This window comes from Pygocentrus nattereri, chromosome 3 (genome assembly GCF_015220715.1).
Source record: "Pygocentrus nattereri isolate fPygNat1 chromosome 3, fPygNat1.pri, whole genome shotgun sequence".
Classification (NCBI taxonomy): domain Eukaryota; kingdom Metazoa; phylum Chordata; class Actinopteri; order Characiformes; family Serrasalmidae; genus Pygocentrus; species Pygocentrus nattereri.
The window spans coordinates 31,438,282-31,455,268 of record NC_051213.1 but is presented as its reverse complement, the minus strand read 5'-3'; the positions used below and the strand labels follow the sequence as shown (position 1 = coordinate 31,455,268).

Sequence of the window (16,987 nt, the reverse complement as noted above, 5' to 3'; positions counted from 1 at the left end):
TCTTCCACTCCTTCATGATGACATCACAGAGCTGGTGGATGTTAGACAACTTGTGCTCCTCCTCTTTCCACTTGAGGATGCCCTACAGGTGCTCAATTGGGTTTAGGTCTGGAGACATACTTGGCCAGTCCATCACCTTTACCTTCAGCTAAGGCAGTTGTCATCTTGGAGGTGTCATTAGTGTTGGAAAACCATCTGAGCCAAACAAATTTGTATTGGTCTCGTCAGACTACAGGACATTGTTCCAGCAATCCATGTTCTTGGACTGCGTGTCTTCAGTAAACTGTCTGTGGGCTTTCTTGTGTGTCAGCTTCAGAAGAGGCCTCCTTCTGGGACGACGGCCATGCAGAACAAGTTGATGCATTGTACGTCGTATGGTTTGAGCACTGACAGGCTGACCTCCCTCTTCTTCAACCTCTGCAGCAATGCCGGCAGCACTAATGCATCTATTTTTTGAAGCCAACCTCTGGACAGGACACTGAACATGTGGACTTTTGGCCGACCCTGCTGAGGCCTGTTCAGAGTGGAACCTGTCCTGGAAAACCACTGTATGACCTTGGCCACCATGCTATAGCTCAGTTTCAGGGTGTTAGCAATCTTCTTGTAGCCTAGGCCATCTTTGTGGAGAGTAACAAGTCTATTTCTCAGATCCTCAAAGAGTTCTTTGCCATGAGGTGCCATATTGAATATTCAGTGGCCAGTATGAGCGAAATGTACCCAAAACACCAAATTTAACAGCCCTGCTCCCCAATCACACCTGGAACCTTATAACTGTAACAAGTCACATGGCACCAGGAAGGGACAACGACACAATGGGCACAATTTGGACATGTTCACTTTGAGTTGGACTCACTTGTGTTGGCAGCTATTTAGACATTAATGGCTTTGTGTTGTATTTTCAGAGGACAGTAAATCTGTACTGCTATACAAGCTGCACACTGACTACTTTTAAGTTATATTCCAGGTTTTATTTCTATAGTGTTGTCCCATGAAAAGATATAATAAAGTATTTGCAGATATGTGAGGGGTGTACTCACTTTTGTGAGATACTGTGTGTGTACATATATAAGAAATAAGCCATTGATTTACAAAATGATTACATTAAAAGTAAAATAGGTTTTTTCCTTCTCCTGTAAAGTTCTTATTTTGGAGATACAAGGTTTTCTTTTGATACATATTAAAAATCTTTTTATTTTTAATCCTCCTGTTTTTTTTTGGTGCCCTTTTGTTTAAACAAACTTATTACTTTCATTTTTTTCCCTAACAATTTGATTTAATCATTTATTTAGGAATTTACAATAAAACAAAAATAACTACAGCAAACCAGAACAAGATCTGCTAGTATATTCCCGTGCAATAGTGTGATAAATGTAAAAATCATGATGTCAGCACAACTGACGCTGCAGGACTCCACAAGGATTTGTGTTGACAAGACTGTAGAATTATTGGCCATGCCAATGATCATCAAAACTGTTTGATGCATGACAGAATGGACAGATGAAAGAGGATGTAGTATATGCAAGGGAAAGAGAGAGAGAGTGGGATAGAGAAGAAGCTGGAGGGTTTTGGAGAAGTGCAAAAATAGACCGAGGTGGCTAGATGTGAGGAGGCTAAAATTACTGCAGTCAAATGGGCTTCACTTCACTGCATGGTGCCCTTTCCTACAGTACAGATGGCTTCCAGACAGAAATCAATGTGTACTTCAGGAGAGGGTTCCAAGATATTTTTGGACATGTTTGCAAATGCTCTCTACTGCCATTTAGTAAGGTAGGATGAGCTCTGAAAAGTGCTTCTCACAATATTTTATATATATATATATAAAAATCATTTTAGCATTAGATGTAGTATGTAAACACAATTTTTCAAAAACTAATGTACACACTATAGTCCATAAATGCAAATTAACTTACAAAAACAGTAAATTCATTATTTTTGTGATTTCATGAAAGCAGTGTATTTGCATATATCTGCCTATTCAGCCTAGAGCAGTTTAGCTCCCCCAATTCATGTTGAAGTTATAAGCAGTGTTTCAACTCAGACTGCTCTCTGAATGAGGCACAATACAAAGCGGTTAATCAGAACAAAACTCACATACGCCTGTCTTAATGGTAACGTAACAATGACCTGTTTATTCTAAGGGATGAAGAAAGGTTAGAAAAAGGTCATGCTGAAAATAAATAATGTCATGGCATTTTAACTAAAAGAACAGAAGCAGCATGGACAAGGTTAGAACTTTTAATATTCTTTATATGAAATTAAAAGATTGTACTGTCTTCACAATAATTCAGATTCCCTACAAGCAGGCACTTTCAGCTCTCAAATTTTAATGTGCATCATTAAAAGAGACAAAGTCACACCCGAACCCACACCAATAGGATTTTGCATATGGTTGCAGCCACAGACTTAAAAACAAGAAGTGAAAGTTTATTATCTAATAGTCTAGATACCTAAAGGTAAAGCTCAGTGTTATTTGTGAATTTTAACATTATAAATCCATTCTAAAAGAGATACAGGCTTGTGGCATCCGCCCGCCCCCTGGGCCCCTACGATGACAGCTGCGAGAGCCATCAGGAAGGCATGGCCCAAACACCCAACAGCGACGAACCTCGGTGAGGATGCCGGGAAGAGAGCCTCGAGCGTGGAGGGGCGGAGCGCAAAGCCTGAGCTCCCCCCGACGGACGTGAGTCACGAGAGCGATGGAGGGAGGAGGAGGAGGAGGACGCTGGTGCCGGCCACGAGAGGCACCAGAGGAAGGAGTGAGCCCCGAGTCATTGTCGGGGCTCAGGGGACGGGCGCATTACATCCCAAACTGAACAACTCTGCTTTTTGTACTTCATGAGGCCCCTTGTTTACAGACATTTGGATTTGTTACAGCGTTCAAATTACCTCATGGACTACAATTAAACACGAGCACGGAACCTGTGTCACAGTTCACATGACTTAGCTGAGGAGATGGCTCGAGAAGTGGAGAAAAATGTGAGAACCATGAAGTGAGAACAGTTTGTGAATTAACTGAATATTTAAATGCATATATGAACACAAGTTACTCCTGCAACTGTCATACTTTTTGCATTTACACAGGATTTCTCTCAGCATGTGTGGCAATTCTGTTTCACTATACAGCCCTGCTTCATTCATGCATCTCTTTAACAAATAATGTCAAGGATTGTTGACCGACTAATTTACACCAGACATCTGTGCTGAAGTGTTTCCACACCTCTATGTGCAAAATCGCTCTCCTCAACCATTTAACACTGCCATTATACAAAGACTGTATTATTGTCAAAACACATCATGATCGTAAACTCTGACATCAGCTCAAAATGAGGCAGGAGGGATTGCATTAAAACACATAAATAAACTGTTCAATTTAAGTCTTCAGGAAATGTACAGGAATCATTACCTATAGCATATCTGATCAAATTCAGGATGCTTAAAAATGAGGCTCTGACTCAACACACCATAATCTTCATTCTGAGATAATGATTCAACTCATCTAATCCCCATTAATGGACAGGGAATTGAAATATAGAACTCTGCTGGCAATGGTGGAGGTGGCTGTGCAACAATATGAAGTACGTTAATATGCATGTCAAATGATGCTTTTATTACAGCACGTTTTAGAGAAGCTTCATACGGGTCTGCATGAGGAAGACTTGCTTATTGTAATAATATCACTTTAGGGCTCTTCACATAAACAGCCTTAAAGCTGTCATAATGATTTACTTCTAGAGGGAGCTTATCAGAGTAATGAAAACAAGTCATAGCATTCTTCAGACTGTGTGCCTCAAGTATGTTGAGCATTTCAGAAGTTTCAGACATTGTATTCCTCCTGTATGTGATTTGATGGAACATGATGGAACAAAGTAATGCCTTTGCAATAGTAAAACAGTTAGGAGATAAATCATATGCTAATCTATGTAAATGGGATGTAAATTATTCACTAATGAAGCTCAGCCCTTTTCGGTGTTTGAGAAGAAGAGGATTTTTCGCAGCACGGCTTACAAAAACCCTAGGTCTCTCACTCTCCCTCTTTAATCAGAAATTACTCCCTGAAGGACCCGTGTCTCTCAGCCTGAGGATGAGTAAAAGCATGCACAATCCACTCCCAATTGATTCTGCCGTGATAACTTGCCCGGAAAAGGTGAACAGCAGAATAGTGAAGGCTTGATTGCATTCCATGCTTTTCCACAGTGGTTGACAAAAAAACAGGGAAGGCACACAAGAGAACATGCAGCTTACATTTCTTATTACATTTTGGATCACATCGATCAAAATTTAATTTGCCGTTTCTCCAGCTATTCCTCATTGATCTGCAAAGGGTGGGAGAGAATACTAGCGGGTGGTCTGAGATGCAAACATACACTGTGACGGTGTAGTGCAATGCTGGCCCAGTGAACATCTGAAAAAATATAAGAAATCCTGACAAGATATAAGATCCTGACAGGTTAAAAAATCGTAAGCAGCTGAAATGAATGTTTTGTTCAGGCCGTAACCCTCATCACAGGAGGCTGGGTGATGCACAGTCTAGAGGGATCAGTGCAGACAGATTTTTGGCGGAAGATGCAGGCTGTGGAGCCTCGGTGGCCCACAGTCTCTGAACCATGGCCAGGAGAGACCTTCACCCTTTCCCGTTAATCTACTCCTGTTTAATGGCCTTCAACAGCCTTGAGCCTGCTTCTAAAATGCTCCTTGGATTAAGAGGCTCACGGCCAGCTCTCAAGATCAGTGCCAGTTGAGTCTTCATTGTAAACACTCTCCAATTCATTCAAGGCCAAGCTGGAGTTCACATTAAAGTGAGTGCACATACAGCCCTGATCGGGGCAGTAATTAAATCATCATCAGTCATCAATACAGACATGAAAACTAATAAGCAGTAAAAAAAGGTGCTAAGCAGCACGGTCTAGCAGCATTATTCCCTGGAATTATTAATTCAGCTCAACAAGAAGTCATATGCTAAAACTATGTTCTTTTCTAGATATTTTGATTTAAAAACTAAATCCCGAATAAGTCAGGGCAGTAGGTAAAATGCACATAAAAACAGAAAGCAGTGATTTTAAAATGTACTTTGACCTGTATTTGAACAAAAACAGTTCAAATACAGCATTTTTAATATTTTACTTTATAAATTTAATTGGTTTTGTAAGCATGCGCTCTTTCAGAAATTGATGTGTGAAATTAAAAAGTTGGGACAGACGGAGACTAGGAAGACTAGTGATGAAACAGGTGATGTAATCACACCTGGATATAAAAGTAGCTTCCAGGAAAGGCCTAATCCTTTATGAGCAAAGATGAGTCAAGGCTCACCACTTTACCAAAAAAAAAAACATCAGAAAAATATACATCAGTTTAAAAATAACATCCCTCAACCAGGGACTACAAGGGTTTTAAGTATTTCACTCTTCACTGCACATATTATAAAAAAATTCAAGGAATCCAGAAAAACCTTTTTGCATAAAGGACAGGAAAAAAAAACAAAACAAAACTGAATGTCCATGACTTTTTACCCCTCAGATGGCACGACATTAAAAACTGGCATGCTTCTATGGTGGATATCACCACATCAGTTAGGGAATACTTTACATAAAAATAAATAAATAAAATTCCAAATATTAAAAAAATATATCTTTTTAATAAACAGCGTTCGTCACTACATCCACAAAACGCTGGTGAAGACTGTACTATGCACAGTGAAGGTCATATATCAACAACATCCAGAAATTCTGCTGATATCTCTGGACTAGAAATGGAATTTGAAATGGACTTATGCACATGAAAATGTGTATTGTGGTCTGATGAGTCAACCTTTCAGACATTTATGTTTATGTTTAAAAGAATAATGGATGGTGTGATCTCTGGGCCTAAGAAGGAATGGACCATCCAGATTATTATTATGAATTGCAGACAGGCCATTATGAGAGATTTATGTCTCAACAAAGGTCCTGCCCTTACTCAGCTTGTACAACAGAAGAATGGCAAAAAACTAATTTAATTTACTGGACTAACTGGTCACTTCAGTTCCAAAAAGACTTAAATGTTAAAAGAAAAGACAATGTAAAACAGTGATACAGTGATACAATGAAACAGCGATGTCCTAATGAATTTCATAAGGTAAAACATGCTCTTTTTCATACATTATTCAATGTAATACAAGTCAAACAGAATGCTCTTTATCCATTCTGGGTAAACGGAACAAAAAGTTTCACAGGAATTTAACAGCCTAAGAGGGTGCTGTGTCCACAATTTGGAACCAATTTGTTTTTTTTTAAAGCCAGTGGTGTAGAAAAAGGACAGTCACTGCCACAAAGTGGTATTAACACCACAAATTAGTTTTGTTATTTACAAAGAAGTTATTGTATGGCCAGGAAATCTTCTATGACTAAGGCATTTACAACGGCAACATCTTATGTACTCTATTCCTACCACTTAGTTGCTTATTTCTTCAATATTTTACGATCACAATCATTTACTGGCTGGTGAATGCCTCTCAGTAATTAACATTGTTTAAAATGTATTAGTTATTGTCCCATTTATTGCCATCACACAGTTCTACCATATGCTGATTTCAGATCTGCCTCCACCAACACCTTTTCAGGTGAAAACCTGCCTTGAAAATGTTATACCTGTTATACCTCTTGCTGGTTACTTATTTATGACCTATTTATTGACCATTCCTAACTGTTTATAAATCATATGCTATAAGGATGGTCTTACTGTAAAATTGTACAAAGGTAAGTTATGCATCCAGTCTTGACAAAGCCCACTTCATAGTATTGTGCAATTTCTGGATTTTTATCTTGAAATGCCAATCAAAGTGAAAGCAAAAATAGCTTTTGGGAAGCACTACTTTGAGTGCACTGCCATACCTGTGGTGTCCTGTGTATTTTGCGCCTTTGATGTGGCCCACTCCCCTGCAGCCTGGGGTTGGACACACGCCCTGTGTGACGGAGCTCTTGAGGTCAGAAGGTCCTGCTTGTGCTGCAATAAGGGAAAATAACCACTTAAAAACAAGCTCAAAAATGCATCAAAATCCTTTATAGAAACAATTTTGGGCTGGAGTCGAGAAACACTGATAGACAACTCATCCACATAATATGCTAGAAGCTTGAGCTCTAGTTTGCAGTAAACAATGTTACACTGTCTTCAACTAAACCACAAATGTAGTTATGGTAAAGGGAATAGGAGAAACATGCTGCTTTGATATCCCTGCAAGATGCATCTCACAAGTGAAATTGAATGAGGAGCTTGTTTTTCTCCTCACAACTACTTGGCTTTTGCACTCAAGAACAAATTTTACACACAAATACAACAGTGTGCAAATACCCTGTCAAGTAAAACACGACAGGCTCAACACAGCCAAATGTGACTCACAAAGGTCAGCTCTAGAGGTGAAAGATTCATCACTATATTCATGAGGAAGGCTTCTTGGGAGCAGTAATAAAAGTCAGCTTTATTACAGCTTGACCAGACCTACGAGGCAACTGTGGACATAATTGTGACACTGGTGTTAAACTGTCTTATTATCTACTGAAACGTCCAGAATGTTTGAAAATGTGAGAACAGAACAACGCAAGTGATTCAAACAGAACCGAAACATTATCACTATCAGTGTTAGCATTTCTAATTCCATGCTAAATCTTATGCAAAATATTAATATGCAGCTACATCTATATGAGTCACACTTTTATTAACTATATTACATATATATGCCAGGTTCTGTAAAAAGCCTGTGTGGAAACATGCAGCAGTTCACAAACTGAACACAGATCACAAATTCACTTTTCCTACACTGCCCATCAATTACAATAGAAAGAGGCACATATACAACTGCATGATGTGCCATGTCTGTGACTTACAGTGCTCAAAATTAATCTTGGGATCTTAAAATACAGTCCAATACATGTCAATACAACACAGTCTTGTTTGTTTATTACTTTCCATGTCGAAAGCTGAAACAATCTGAAAGTTATAACAATTAGATTACTAACCAAAAACTTAAAAGGTTCCCTGTAATTAACTAAAAGCTTCAGGTCTATGTTAAATCAGAAATCAGAACATATTTTCTTCTGTAATGTTATTAATTTTAAAGTAAATCAACAATTGAACAGAGTACAATATGATTTTATTCAGGTGTTCTGAAATTAAATGAACATGGAGCCAGACTTTAACGGTCAGCAGAATCTGTCAGTTTTGCAGAAAAGCAAAATGAACAGATTTTGTCAAAAAAAGTACTACAACATTTTGTAACATTACTCTCAATTTTATTACATTTCCACAAAACTTGCAGCCCTGTGCACAAGCGTAACTATCTAATGTGTGTGAGCAAGAGCTGGAGTGTGTGTGTGTGTGTGTGTGTGTGTGTGTGTGTGTGTGTGTGTGTGTGTGTGTGTGTGTGTGTGTGTGTGTGTTGCCCACATTATCGGATAGGCTGACCAGACACACAGTGTGGCAGAAAACTGAGCAAAATCTCATGTGTGTTAACATGAACAAACCAAAATTACTGGTTGTTTTTATAACCAGCCCAAAACCAAAAGTGAAAGAGCAAATCAAGTGACAAGAAAAGGTCGTCTGCAGCAGGCTAACCAACTGGAGTTACAAGTACACGCAACTGAAATCTGGTTAGTATACTTTTTTCCCTGCTGCTGGTACACAGTGGCTCAACTAAATGCCAGAAGGTGTTTAGAGGAGGCAACAGTGACTACACTTCAAACAAACATTACACAGAAACAAGAAATTTACCTCTGAAATGAAATGACACAAAGGAGCATGCATATAATGAACTAGAACAGAAACTACCAAGGTGAAAAAAGATCCTTTTGGATTTCAGGTTGACTAAGTAAAGGTAAGGTCAAGTGAAGTAACAAACTGTCTTTCTTCTACTTAGGTCAGTTTTTAATTTGGTATTAAGGTCAGTACATATGCATACATTTCTTCTTTAGGAGGACAGACTAAATTCTTATTAGATGTGGAGTGCATGAATTTGCACAACTGATGCTTAGGATGGTTGGATTTTACAATGTACAATCTGCAACCTGTCTCACTGGCATTTTGTTACCAAGAGTAATTTTTTTCCCCACATATTAATTTCTCAGTATCCTGGTTTTCGTTTTTCTTTCTTTTTTTTTTTTTTTTAATTTTTACCAGATTTTCTCCCCAATTAAGTCGTCTCCAATTCCACCCGCTAGTTAAGTATGGTAAGTAGTTGAGTATGGTGTGGCAGATGGTGACTTTGCAAGACTAGAAGCACTTTGAACACTTTGTGGATTAGTGTACCACCTTAAGTAAAATGGGGGGTTGGGTGAAAGTTTTAGAGTTTGCTATTGCTTACTTGGACCTATAGTATTGACTGATCAGTTAAAGCACAGCTGAAATGATGTGCATTTGATCAGAATAATTTACATAATACACTAACATATTAAACAATTTTTAAAAGAAGTCTCCAGAGTAATTTTAAGATCATGATTTAGGTGTGTGTTTGAGTAATACGGATTTGTCTGGATTTGCTGAGCTTCCTGTCATAGCATATTATGACAGACCTATACACCACATACATACTATACTGAGTAATGTACACTCACTCAGTGGGGGTTCCAGAGGATGTCCTGTCTTTCCACACCAGCCCATAGGATGAAGGTCTGGCCAGTCGGAGTCTACCCAGAAATCAAATTTTGAGTGCCAGCCATCAAAGTGCACCTGTTAAAAAGAAAGCCATTCATTTATCAAAATGCAACAATCAATCATTCAACCAATCTACCAACCAATCAACCAACCACCCATGCTGCTAATGGAACGTATGCTTTGTTTCTAATGATTTATCTGTATTTATTTGTGACCAGTCTAAGCCTTGCTGTGTTGTATTTTTGTGTGTGTGTGTGTGTGTGTGTGTGTGTGTGTGTAGTTTCCATGAAAAAAGAATCAGATTCAGTCTGCTATTTATAAAATCCATCAAACTTTGTAGAGTTTGCACGATTTCTGCCTCATCTGAAACATCTCAATCTGCAACATCTGAGCCAGCTCTAATGTGACTTCACTGCAGTGTATATTAAATGTGATGCCACTAACTGCTGAGCTTCACTTCCATTAGCAGTGAAATCCAAAATCTCACTAATCAGTAGCCGGTGCTGTCTATTTTCAGTATAAAGAAAGTAATCCGCTTCAGTGTCACTCTGAAAGTACATGCAAACTGACTACGACTTAAATTTTACGGTGCCAATAGTTGCAGATTGCAAAGGTTTACTTGACCACAGACAGTGAAAATGTCTCCCGTGAGAAATCCCAGAGTGGCTAAGCACTCCAAAACAAAAATGAAACAAGGCTGAACCAAATGAAATGTCACAATAATGGATCTGATTTTTTTTTCCATTTTCTAACGAGTTCCTCTTATTGGGAATACTCAAGGCTGACATGCTCCAGAGCGTGTCTGATTAAGATGTATAGTTGTTTTCAAATGAGAGCAGACCGAAATCAATGCAGTCAATGCGCCCTTTCGGCCTGCGTAAGAGCCATGCACTGCTAATGGCTGGTGTCTGATCACACAATTAAGAATTAATATGACTAGGGAGATGCTTTCATAAATCACATAAGGGAGTACCAGGCACAGCAGACATTATAGGCTGCAGCATGTCAATGGCCTTTTGTCTTGGCCCATTAGAATACACATCATCACTATGCAACATACACATACGCTCAAACATAACCTCAGTAAAACTCAGAGACCACCTTTGATTTGTTTCATTTTTGGTCAGAATAGGCATATGTTATTCATTTTTGGCAGATAAATTAGTTTTCAAAAAAGAATTTTAAGAAATACAGAAGATGGAACTCTTAACAACTGCACACAATCTGGATGACCACCAAAATGGTCACTGTTAGTTAACCAGTACATAAAGCCTGATGTTTTTAGAAGAGAAGAGAAAATCAAGCTCCTCTCTTACTTCAGATCACAAAAAAAATCTACAGGTGTTTCTGTCCATCCTTCCACTGTGAGAGGATGACTCAACACTATGAGTCTGAAAGGATGTGTAGCTGTCAAGAAGCCTTTACAGAGTAAAGGAAATAAACAAAAAAGAAGAACATCTGCAAATCAAATTAAAAAAGCTCTTGGTGTTCTCAGAATAATGAACTTACCACCCCAGAGACCAGACCTGAACATCACTGAATGTGTTTATTACTTGGACTGTGAGAAACAGAAAATGCAATCAACTTTCAAAACTGAACTGTTGGTGTGTAACGTGGAGCGAGGTAGCGGATGCATGTGCGGAGGTAAGCGACTTTTATTGAGGGCAAATGCAGAATCAGGGTCATAACGGTCCAGGGTCAAACAGCCAATACGTACAGAACAGGGTGCAGACATGACGAGCAACACAAACAACCAAACAGTTCTAACAAAGTCCAACACATCAAACAAAAAACCGATACAAAGACCAGCAAAGACAAAGTGCAAACACAGGGCTTAAGTAACAAAGGGAAAACGAGGGAAAGGTGAAAACAATCAGGGTGGAGTCACGAAACGAGGGGCAGGACTACAGATACCAAAACAAACGGACATGGACAGGACTGGGATGGGCCAATCATGACATGGTGTTTACAAGAAGCATCGAAAAACATCCCTGTACGTGTCTTTGAAATGCCAAAATTAAGTCTCCTGGAAAGAATGGAAGCTGTTATAAAAGGACTCAAGTCCTGAAAAATGTGATATTATATTTAGTTGTTGAGGTTTCTGTGTAATTTTGTATTAAATGTGTTCAGCTTTTTTCTGACAATGGGGACTTGTACTTAATAACCATTGAATGAAATGGAAATTGAATCAAAACGCATCTTTGACTTTTGTACATGCATAAACTGTATGTGTACCTGTGATGTAAGCAGCTATTTGTTTCTCAAATTTTCACCCCCCCCCCCCCCCCCCCCCAAAAAAAAAAAAAAAAAAAAAAAAAAAAAAAAAAAAAAATCAACATCATCCAGTTTGAGGCTACACTAACTAGAATCACAAATGCCTGACAAAGAAAGACATTCAAGTGTCAGTCCAAGTCATAATTGACAGGCATAGGGATAGTTAATAAAATAATAAATGCAAGAGGTACAACATTCCAGTCTTTGAAAGCCAATGAGAATTCTGAAAAAAAAAAACAGTTCATAGAAGACCTCATTGCAGCATTTGTTGGGGACTGCTGTGTAACACAAAGGGCCTAATGCTCCTGTTGTGATGTGATGTGTCAATGTGTTAGCTTAACTATTCCCTAATCTCTTTTTTGAGGAAGTCCAGCTTTTATCCAATCCTTCTTCAGCTAATTAGTCCTTAATTAAATGAAATCAAGTGTGCTGCTGATGGAATTTAACAAATTCAAGCAATGACGTCAGACACAAAGCCTGTGTACCTGCGTACATAACTTTAAAAAAGGGATATTGTTATATTTTACTGTGTTTGTTTTGTATTTATTCTAATGCTATATAGTGTTTATTGGCAACCGCACACCAAGACAAATGGTTTTAAACAACTGCATAAGTCTACCTAAGACTTTGGTAAAGTACTGGATACTGTGGTTTGGGTTTGTGCATTTGTGATATAAAATGATGCAACACTTATCTGAATTTAATTTTTTTGTTAATAATATTTTTCTACATCTTGATATGCTGTGTGAGTCACAATACACTGTATTTTCACTGATACAGGGACAGTGGCTGTTCCTTTTCTAAAACCACTCCTGAACTGACTACAGGCTAAATGTGTATACTGTTGGTTTTTTTGCACATTATTTTTTTTGTAGTCATTTAGAGCTATCAGCCCTGCAGCACTGCAGAACAGTACTTGCTGTGTGACTGTACGAATGCCTGAATGATTAGTGGCATCCAAGCCTCTCTTGAAGACGAAACACAAGGGATTTGAGTTTTGATTCCAAGTCAGAAAAGCCTAGATGCTACTCATCAGTTAGTCGCTCACACAGCGACACAGCAAGTGTCGTTCTGCAATGCTGCAGGGCTGATGGCTCAGAAGGAAACCACTCACACTACAGAAAACGTTGCATAAAAAGTATTAGCAGCCTGACTAAGACACAGAGAGAAGAAGCTTTTTTTGTAGATGATCATAAAGTAGCATATGGATTTACTGAAACCACTGCAGATATAACAGAGAACACTGTAAAACTGGGAAACCAGTTGACCCATGAGAAACAAGTACGATTTACTCTTATCTAGATAAATGCCTTCTTAAGGTTCTTTAAACAGCCACAGAAAGCCTGAAGGTAAAAGAAAAACATTCCTTGCTAACAAACCATTTTACACAAAGCCAGTAAGAGAAACATCAATTGAACTGATGTCCTTTAGAATCATCACTTTGATTACTTCTATAATCAATGAATCTATTGATTAATCCATCTTCAATTCACTAACACCAAACCATGCCTAATTATGTTATTGGAAAACATTAACTAGTAAGCCTTTAAAAAGACTCCATTACAAAAAACAGTGCAAACAAAGGGGTCTGTCCATTAGGCTGTGTTTTATGCTTTAATTTTAGCTGACCAATAATGGTTATATAATTGATTTTCTTGTTCAATAACTACATGTTTTAAAGTACAAGCCAAAAGTAGCAAACTGAGTAGCCAAATCTCAGTTCTGCAAAGTAATATGTAATCAAGCAAAACTTGTTTTTTCTTCAAAGTGAAAATACATACAGTACTATGTGAAAGTTTTAGGCATCTAAGCAAATTTTTAAAGTACTGACCTCAGCAGTGAGTGAGTATCACAATAATACATTAGAATAAAGTCATATTTATAATTCAAATTAACATAAAAACAATAAAAGTAACACAAATTTATTGGGTCCATATTTTTCCTTGACACCTTCACAGCCACCACAGAGACTTGTTAATATCAATTACATCATGAGTGCAATTTACTGAAGCACTGATCAAACCATGAGATGCTTTTTAACTACATATAATGCTGTAATACTGGGCTTCCTCAAGGGGAGGTTTGAAAATGGTTAAACAAACTCACTAACATCCAGAAAATCACTATATATATATATATATATATATATATATATATATATATATATGTGTGTGTGTGTTAATGCCAAGAGTGGTCAGGACCTACGAGACACTAGTAGGAAAATTTAAATATGCATCATCATGTAAATTACCAACTAAACACTGCTGATTCTATTTTGTTTTTTTAATCAAATTATCATGATTGCCCCAATTTATTTTATGTGCATCCTGATCCCTCTTCTCCCCTGCCTGCTCACCTTGACTCTATAGTCTTCAGTGTCCACTATGGTGGCCACACGGATCAGCATTGGGTTTCGCCTGTCCACTGCCTCCAACTTCATGTTGACCTGAAATCCATGAGGGGCTCTCTGCAGATGGACAGAGTTTGTCAGATCCTTTGCTAGGCTCTCTGCCAGGAGCATAAAGCATTGCTGCATTGGCGATATTTACAACTACAAGCTATTGTGAGCAGTGAGCCTGCATTAATTGAACTGCCATTCAAAATGCATTCAGCCTTGAGGTTTGGCTTTTCTTCTCAGTGAAACATGGCGGTGGGGATTTATCAATAATGGGGAGACATTATGAAACACTTAATCCTGCAGTACAACGCAGCAGAGCTCAAAAATAGCATGACATCAATGCTTACACGCAGAAGCTTACTCTCATTTTCATTTTCGCACACATGCACACACACTGATGCACAAACGCACCTATATACACACACAGACACACACAAGCAGGCACACCCACACTCACATACATTCTTTGTCTCTCTTGCACTCAAACACATGGGAATTGCTGTCTTGCTGTGACGTGACTAGTATTCTGTGCTCACCATACAAAAGGCTTCGCTTGGAACTGCAGAAGCGCTGTTGTCTTCCAAGTACTCCTCCCATACAAAATGCTCTGGATTGGGGTGTCCTTGAACAGAAGCCAAAAGCAAAATCTGATTAGAGAAAGAAAAAAAAAAGAAAAGAAAAAAAAAGAAAAGAAAAAAAAAAAAAAAGAAAAAAAAAAAAAAAAAGAAAAAAAAAAAAAAAAGAAAAAAAAAAAAAAAAGAAAAAAAAAAAAAAAGAATGGCACACACTGCCAGGCTCATTGATTTGGCTGCAACAGCAAAAGAAAAAAAAAGTTCAACATGTGGCCCCGTGTGACTGAGGCACGTAGCTGACTACACTAATAATGGCTATGGCTAACGGTGAATGTGAGCATTTTGTGAGGCAGAACCCCCTAAAATGAAAGCTGGAACAGAAGACCAAGCATTGCGTACAACATCAGGTATGGCAGCGCTGCGTTATGTAACTGATTCACTGCTTGTAACATTTCAGTGACTGCTGAATACTACTTGTTCTTTCAATGTAGACTATGGTCATGTTTGCACATACAACACTGTATCATTCTGCTGTATTTGCACTCCTAACTTCAGACAGCACTACTATGTAGTGGTAGTACTATTTAGTACTACTTATTTAGTGGAAATGTCTCTGGTTAGACGAAAGTTATTTTTTTTAGAATGGCAAACAAAGTCTGTATGTAAATCCAATTATGATGTTTTGTGAATCAATTCAGAATACATTTTTCCCCACCCCTATTGTTTATAATGATATTTACATTGCTTTTTAGCTGAAGCCATTTTTTGGTTTATGATTAGTGATACATGGCCAAAAATACTAGGTGGTTGCGTAGTAATGACATTTTATAAAACTGCGGTGAATGTGTTTTGACAGTGCCCCACCGCTCAACACTTACAAAGCAGCTAGGTAGCAAGATAACGTGGCCTGTGGTCACCTACACTGATATAGTGAACATTGTCTTTTCTGAAGGTGTAAATGGTGAAGACTTACAAATAGGGGCATAGAGACCTACAATTACCTGTACAGCAAGAAAATAAGAAAGGTTTTAGCAAACACAGCAACTTCACTGAAAGCTGAGGCAGAGCCAGGGTGGCATCAGTCAATGTAAATATCAGGTGTGGGTAATGCTGAGCAAAATTAGCATGGTGAGGACTGTGGGTTGCTCATGGACTGCAGGGTTGGGAAGTCCTGCTGCAATGCAGCAGCTTTCTTGTGGATGGTAAGGACATGCTCAGATATATTCTAGCTTTTACACATTCTATTTTAGTGAACAAACAATATGCATTCCCTTTGGAGTATCTGTCAGTTTTAAAGCTGTAAGCCACACCAATTTCCTTTTCCTCTTTGGCATAGAAAAGAATGCATAGGGCACAGGACATGGGCAATGTATACTAATCTGCTGTGTTCAAGGCACGTGCTTTCGAAGAACAATTTATTTACGTTTTTTTGAGTTACTAGGATAGTCAACAACATCACACCCAAAGCCCGAGCTCATGTTTGAAACACAATCCATCTCAGAGCCAATTTATTTTTACATCACTAGAAATTCTTTGTTTAGCACAACTGGAATTCCAGGACGACCGGAAACAGAAAACAGAAATAGTGAGGAGTCATGACAGCCTCCATTGAGTTTTCAGGGAAATCATAGATAGCAGCCTCATCTCCTTGTACAATTTTTTACTTTTTTTCTTCATCTCAAAGCAGAACACTTCCATCCAAACTCTCCCATCTTAACTCCTTGGACTACAGAGATTTAGTTCTTAAATAAAGTCTTATTTAAAGAACAAAATGGATTTTCTTGCAGTTAATAGTTTATTGTTTTTTTTTTAACTATCACAGGGGAACATTAGTTTACCCTGCTAAACAGAATCTGAGAGATTTAATGTCCAGGGCTTCTTTTCACGGATGTTTCTATTCAGAGGTAAGGAGGAACTTCACCCTGTGGAGAATCATGGCTTCACCCCTGCAGATACGTGCACATGTTCCTTATCTATAATGAAATCTGTGTTGCATGCAGGGGATGCCTGGCAGAATCCCAGTGTAACGTAATCTAGTTGTCTAAATTAAAGCACAAACCGCAATAGAATTTGCCACTTTCATATGCCCTGTTCAGTTTACTGTATGAACATTTTAATTTTTCCT

The 16,987-nt window shown here is 38.3% G+C and overlaps 1 protein-coding gene across 5 annotated transcripts in view; it reads right to left on the bottom strand.

The window, feature by feature from the left end:
• LOC108432753 (lethal(3)malignant brain tumor-like protein 4) overlaps nucleotides 1-16,987 on the bottom strand; it is a 108,173-nt gene that overhangs the window by 58,834 nt on the left and 32,352 nt on the right. For all 5 annotated transcript variants that reach the window (XM_017706836.2, XM_017706839.2, XM_017706838.2 and 2 more), the window contains exons 11-14: nucleotides 14,827-14,912; nucleotides 14,249-14,359; nucleotides 9,579-9,693; nucleotides 6,867-6,978 (exon numbers count right to left, since the gene is read on the bottom strand). In XM_017706836.2, the coding sequence (XP_017562325.1) occupies nucleotides 6,867-6,978; nucleotides 9,579-9,693; nucleotides 14,249-14,359; nucleotides 14,827-14,912 (424 nt within the window). The remainder of the gene's footprint in view (nucleotides 1-6,866; nucleotides 6,979-9,578; nucleotides 9,694-14,248; nucleotides 14,360-14,826; nucleotides 14,913-16,987) is intronic.